The following is a 7,054-nucleotide window of genomic DNA, read 5'->3' as shown; positions in this document are numbered from 1 at the left end:
CATGAAAAAATGCAAAAAAAGGTTAAAAAAAAAAAAAAAAAAAAAAAAAAAAAAAAAAAAAAAAAAAAAGGAGGAGAGAGGGAAATATCAGATTCTCTAGATTCTCTCCACCTGTGCACCCCCTTCCCACCTAGCCCGCATGCAAACCGGAGCTGTTCACGACAGAATCTCGGACTACCTCCCCTACCGACACCTTAATTTACCCAGCAGCCCCCACGCAAGGGGAATGATGCGAGTGAAGTTGGGAGAAGGTTGTTCATCACATGATGTTGGAGGGGAGGGTGAAAGGTGGAGATGAGAGGAGGGAAAGGACATAAGATGGGCAGAGGAGGAAGAGCACAAACAACAAGGGAAGAGAGACACAAACACACAAACGTTTAATCTTCACAGAGGATAAAACAATGTCCACTGCTCAAAATACACCCAAGCCAGGCTAAACCACCAGTAAAGTGGGAGAAAACAAAAATGCTTTCAGAAATGATACTTGATGCCAAATTACTGATATCTGTGGCTGACAAAAAACGTCTGTAACACCGCAGAACTTAAGGCCTGGCTGGCAAATGGATTTTGACAGTGAAGATGATAATGTTGAACACAGCTTCATCAGGTCAATATTAATCAATAAGCAAACATCCACTAAAGGAAGTGTTGATTTTGACTTTTCATTAATTTTATTAAAGAATAACTCACCTAAAAATGAAACGTGCCATTTATTCACCTCCTTTCATAAAAAAACCTATTACTTTTGTGTTTGGAACAAAAAAAGGCGAGTAAATGGCAGAATTATCAATTTGGGGTGAACTAGTCATTTAAACCTTCATCCTTTGTGGATTACAAATAACATTTATATTACTACAACCCCTAACTGATACTATTTGTAATGTCACTGCATTGATTTGGGGCCTTGTTTCAGGGTTATTTGTTATTAGCCTGTTAATCATCACTTCCTTTTGGTGTTGAGTGTGAGACAGGGGCAAAAGGACGGACAAGTTCCCTTCTGATGACATAGATTCGTCTACCTGGACGACAGCAGTATAGCATCTGCTGGTACGAAATCTTTGCCATTAACTTTAACTATGTCACCAACCACAACCTGTAAAACACAAACTAGTTATCAGTTCAAAAACTTTATAGCAAACTAGCAGCCACTGGCGAGAGTAGAGAAATAACATATTACTAGAGCCAATACATCTGGCTGACATTGGCAAGAACTATGCATTTCATATTAAGCAAGTACTTAGATCCATGAGTCTTCTTTTGAGACTAGCATTTAAAATGAGGCCATTTAATCAAAAGTATTCTCTGTGATATCCACAAATAAACAATTTATCTTTTTGGATTTGCATTTTTAATCATCTTATTAGCCATAATCCAGTAGAAGTGGGGGACGCTGCTTCATAGCTGCTATTTTGAATCAAAGTGGAGAGCTACTTAAATATACATGAGTTTATATACGATTTATAAGTATTCAAATACATTATTCATACTGTACACTGTATTTCAAAGTGTGTCACAGTGTGGCTTAATAAAAGGATGGGCGACAAGAAGCCTGGCTCTGGTTTGAATATTGATGAGATGACAAAAATAAAACTAGATTTAATGAGAGCTAAAGCAGAATCATTATTGTACTTCACTGTCCATTCTAGCAGCATTTAGCAGAATTGCAGCTCCAGAAAATAATATACTAAAAGGAAACAACTATAAGCAGTCATAGTTGACATCACATCCTATTCTGTGCCACGGTGAGGTCACAAGGGCACAAGTTAATGCACTCTCCCAGATGTGCACTAATATAGAAAATGCTAATGAATGCCCAGTCACCAGGTAATTATATTCCTTTTGCTTTCACCTTATAATAATGGACTGTGTGTTTCTGTCAAGGTAATTAGCTCTACTCTCTACTAACACATTGAAAAGCTGCTCTGTGTCTGGCTGTATTAAGATCTCTATGGAGACCGCACGTAAGCTAAAAGGTGGTGAACAACTCTATCTTGACCTAAAAGATAGAGTCGGGAATCAACAAAAGAAAAAGAGCTGCGAGGGAAGTACCCTCTTCAGACAACACCAAAGTATCGGTTTTCAACCCAAACCTGCTCTGGTTTACACCAGTGGGCATCTTTTATGCATACTCATTTCTCACTCTGTTTCTAAGAGTATGTCAACTTATTTTCATGCTGGAACTCAGTGAGGCAATTGGTATGAGAAACAGCATCTGCTGCAGTACCTTCTCCCAATGTACAATCTCCCAAGCGCCGTTCCTCAATACTACAAGAGAGAGAAAGAGAGAAAGATCACCATAACAGAAAAGTATGTAAAGAAAAGATCCACAGACTAATCCACAGAACACAGACTAAGACCCCATGATATAAAAATGCATATATACAGACATTTAAAGCTGACTGTCTTCTTCTTGCAGGAAAAAGATATGAAAATTACTAATTACTAAATGCTGACTCATCCTGTACTTATGGCTGTGTCCAATTTTTTGGCAAATCTAATTTAGAAGGGTAGCGCCTAACTAGTAAATAACAGCCAATGGTTGAATGACAACATTCATGAGTTATTTACATCCCACCTCATCTTTGTTTCAACAGGAAATACTCTAAATCAGGGAAGAAAATCTAATCAGACAAATGTATGGGGTTTTTAAAGACAAACAGTGAACAAACAAAAGTCTTACCGCGTGTCTCTTTCTTGTTAACAACACTATCAGCATTGTGACGTTTCTGGAAAAAACAAATGTTATTAATCAAATGAGCCAAATCAAAGCTTTAAATAATTTTAGATGGATGGACTTTATTTTATGGATTGTATTACTTTCTTCTAGATGTGCACTATAGAAGAATATTGACACGCATATGCACACAAATATTAGAGACATATAAATACAGCACGCATTCAACAGTCATTAGAAAAAAACTAAAACCTCTTAGTAAATAAAATAAAAATTCTTTATATAGAGAGAAAGAGTGATGTTTTACATGTTTAGTGATCAATAAAACTGTGCTTAACGAGATGTTTGTCTATTGAAGTACTCTTTTCTGTCCCAGATTACAAGAGCTGTTTGATCTGCTCTAATCGAGAACCATTTTGAGCTTTTCTATCTCAGAGAGCAAAGGCGAATGAGTGAGAGTGATCTGAAAACACTGATTAGCCTCTAAAAGCTCTAAATCTAAATCTATCTCCAGTGCTCTCTGATTGCCTAATTATCCTCCCGGTTAACAGTGGTAAAATATGTCCAGTGTCACTTCTGTTTGTCCGGGACGACTGGTTTATGTGCTGTTAGGCACAATGGACATTCATAAGACAACATGAGAGAAACCTGAATAACTTAAAATGATGATTCTATGCTTAAAGTGCCACTAGCGTGGTTACATAAATGCACATTATATCTGTCAAATAAAGCCATTCATTTGTTTACAGACCTTCTCTAATGAAGTTTAGTGTAATGTTGCTACTGACTATGTCCAAATGGAATTTGTTTACATAGACACAATTTATAAAAAAAAAAAAAAATCTCTGTTGCTTATATACTCTGCATTATAAAAAAATTACATAAAAAGAAAAATAAATAATTGCAGTCTGCCATTACATGGAGACCGCATCTCTCCAGCCTTTCTAAATATACCTTTTCCTCCTCCCCATCTCTCTCAAATTGATATTATATTAAAATAACATTAAACGTGACAAACGGTCACATTCATATTACTGGAGAACTTATTGAGCGGCCCATGTCACATGACCTCTGCAGGAGAAAGAAAAAGTTAGACCGGTCTCAGATCCCATTAATCATCCAAATCAGCTCTGGTGCAGTGCTGGATAACTCATTCTTTCTCTTTCTCCTCACTCTCTCCTATCTCCTCTGTTTCTATTTCCCTTTTTCCTTCAGCTCAACATGGAGCAGAGATCAGTCTCTGCGGAGGGAAGAGATGATTTGATTACGCATCTAATCTAACTAATGGCTTGCCTGCAGTGAACATGGGAGCAAGAGGAAGGATGATATTTAACAGTACAAGAAGGACCCAAAGGGAAGAGGAGACAGTGGTTTGTCTTTGTGGTAAGATGCAGCACCAAATCCCAGATGGATTAGTGGAGTACAGTGGGGTGCAGCTGATAAGCAGGCCAATGTGTGGAGAGCACTGGCACGTCACCTCTTTGTTAGACTCGGTCTTTCTTGGATGCCAGATTATGATGAGTTAGGGATTATACTGAGCCTGCTGGCTTTTTGAAATTTATATGCATCCACTTACACACACACACACACACACACACATATATACACACACACACACACACATACATACATACATACATACATGCATACATACATATATATAAAGACACAGTAAGAAAGAACCAAACAAAAAGTGAGATTCTAAACTACACAACCATTCAAAAGTTTGATGTCAGTAAGATTTCTTCTTTTTAAGTAAATTAATTTTATTCAGCAAGGATGCATTAAAATGATCAAAAGTGACAGTAAAGACATTTATCATGTTCTAAAACATTATAAACATTATAAAATTGATTGAATAATTTCAATCAATCTTTTGAACTTACTGTTTTTCAAAGAATCCTGAAAAAAGCATCAGTTTCCACAAAAATATTAAACCGCACAAATGATAATAATAAAAAATGTTTCTTAAACTACCAAATCAGCATATTAGAATGATATTATAATGAACGGCTTTGCAGGAATAAATTAAATTTTAAAACATAGTGAAATATAACATTCTTTTAAATTGCAATAAAATTTCACATTATTATTTTTACTGTATTTTTTATCAAATAAATGCACCCTTGCTAAGTAAATGAAAAGTATGATGAAACTGGAGATGATAAATCCAAAGTGGATCATGTTTAGCAGCATGACCAAGCTGCTTTTTTCTATACAATGAAGGCAGACCATGAGTAAGGCTTGTCAAGCTCACAAAAAAATAAAAATAAAAAAAGAACCATAAAAGTACTTCTGCACCACATTTAAAGTCTTTGACAGCTCGTGAAAAACAGCTCCTTAAACTTGATGACTCAAGAAAAACACAATTGATTCACATGGCTCGAGACTGTGACTTCCCATTAGGAAGCTACAGATGAAAGCCCCTTGTCACAGTCTACATCCGTTGTATGGAAAACAAGTAGTGCGAACATTCAGCAAAATATCTGCTTTTGTGTTTGAAAGCCAGTCAGTCATTCAAGGTTTGGAACAACATGAGTGTGAGTAAATGAATTAAATTAGTTCATTTTCTGGTGATTGGTGAACTTTCTTTAAATACAAAAACAAGCCATCAAAGTCTAACAAAGAAAAGCTATCACTCGGAGTAACAAGAGAAGCCTTTCTCTCACCTTATGGGACATCTCTAAAATTAGAGTTTGTTTTTACTTGAAGGGAAAACAAAGCAAAGGTCATGTGACCTCCACTCACAGTATGACAGTAGAGAGGTGAATTTACAATATGACCTTCACGTCCAGAGCTAGTCTTGACCTTTCAGACCTGAATAACACATCAGAAACCCATATAAAGTGCTGAGCAGGTCATTCTGACCACAGCATCCAGCGTGATGTGATCGGATGGCTGTCCAGAGGGAGCCACGAGAGCAGGCTCTGATTTCAGGGTCACAGCACTATGGTGGATCCATTTGGGCTGGCGATTTTATCTCAGTGTTCACTCCTCTATGTAAATTTCTATGCAAAAAGGTCTTGGAATTCATTTACATGGCAAATAAGACGATAGTTCAGGTCAGGGAAAAAAAAAGTGTCGGCTAATGGGAGTTGAGATGCATTCTGCCGTGTACATGATCACCAGAGAGTGAGATTGAATTATCAGGAAGAGTAAAAGAGGTAAACGTGAACGCAGTCTAAAAACTGACTCAGATAATATAACAGCTGTGAAGGGCAAGAGAGAATAAAACCTACAGCAAGCACGACTGCACTCCAGACACTATGAAGAGCAGAGTTCTCTCTCATTAATCACTCATTAAAAATCATACCAACTGCCAATGATAAAAAAAAAAACTGAAAAAGGCAAGTGATCTGCACAAAGTTCACATGCATTTAACTCGTGCTGTCACGATACCAAAATTTTGACTGCGATACGATAACTGACTAAAATATCTTGAAACTACTACTGAACAAAGCAAACTTGGCTTTCTTTTGCTCCTGTAAACAAAATTTGGTTCTCGTGAGACTAGCTTATTCTCACCAGAGTTTAAGCTTCGCCTACGTCATCCGCTGGAATGCCACTCTCTCGTGTACGTGCATACCAGTTAGCGGAAGCTAGAGATTATGGTTTATAAAGTTTTAAATATGGATATTTTTCTTACAAAAAATATTTTGCTTCAGGAGTCATTTATTAACCCCCCGGAGCAGTGTGGAGCACTTTTTTTTTATGATGGATTGGCACAGTTTATTGGACTTCTATTGGACTATTGAATATCACCCATTCACTGCCATTATAAAGCTTGGAAGAGCCAGGACATTTTTAAATATAACTCAGATTGTATTCGTCTGAAAGAAGAAAATCATATGCACCTAGGATGGATTGAGGGTGAGTAAATTATGAGGTAATTTTCATTTTGGGTGAACTATCCCTTTAAAAGAGCTTTTTCGCATTTGGCTCCCAAACTCTGGAATCTTTAACAAAGCCAACTTCAGAACAATAACTCCAAAATATTTTCAACACATCACCATCAACACACGTGGTGATCGTGCACTGGACCACTGCTACTCTCCTTTCCGGGACGCCTACAAATCCCTCCCCCGCCCACCTTTCGGCAAATCGGATCACTCTTCCATTCTGCTCCTGTCATTCCATTCAGCTACTACTAAATATTGTAGAAACTTAATTTTCTGTAAAGTTGCTTTGCAACGATTTGTATCGTAAAAAGCGATATACAAATAAACTTGAACTGAATTGAAAACTTGAATGGAACATTATAGATACAGACAGCAGCAGGAATATTAGCCTGCTGTCTCATCTTTTTATGTTCACTTAACCCTCAAAGGCCGAGACAGCCGCCCGCGGCTAAAAATAACTATTGTTCTTAAATGTTTAATA

The 7,054-nt window shown here is 37.1% G+C and overlaps 1 protein-coding gene across 1 annotated transcript in view; it reads right to left on the bottom strand.

Moving 5' to 3' along the window:
• Positions 1–7,054, bottom strand: part of LOC107676498 (phospholipid-transporting ATPase IA-like) — a 183,185-nt gene that overhangs the window by 99,914 nt on the left and 76,217 nt on the right. The window contains exons 5-6 of the mRNA XM_016471053.1: positions 2,681–2,726; positions 2,225–2,265 (exon numbers count right to left, since the gene is read on the bottom strand). Of these exons, the coding sequence (XP_016326539.1) occupies positions 2,225–2,265; positions 2,681–2,726 (87 nt within the window). The remainder of the gene's footprint in view (positions 1–2,224; positions 2,266–2,680; positions 2,727–7,054) is intronic.

This window comes from Sinocyclocheilus anshuiensis, unplaced genomic scaffold (assembly GCF_001515605.1).
Source record: "Sinocyclocheilus anshuiensis isolate Anshui unplaced genomic scaffold, SAMN03320099.WGS_v1.1 scaffold64, whole genome shotgun sequence".
NCBI lineage: Eukaryota > Metazoa > Chordata > Actinopteri > Cypriniformes > Cyprinidae > Sinocyclocheilus > Sinocyclocheilus anshuiensis.
Note: the sequence above shows the minus strand (reverse complement) of the source record. Positions and strands in the feature narration are given on the sequence as shown.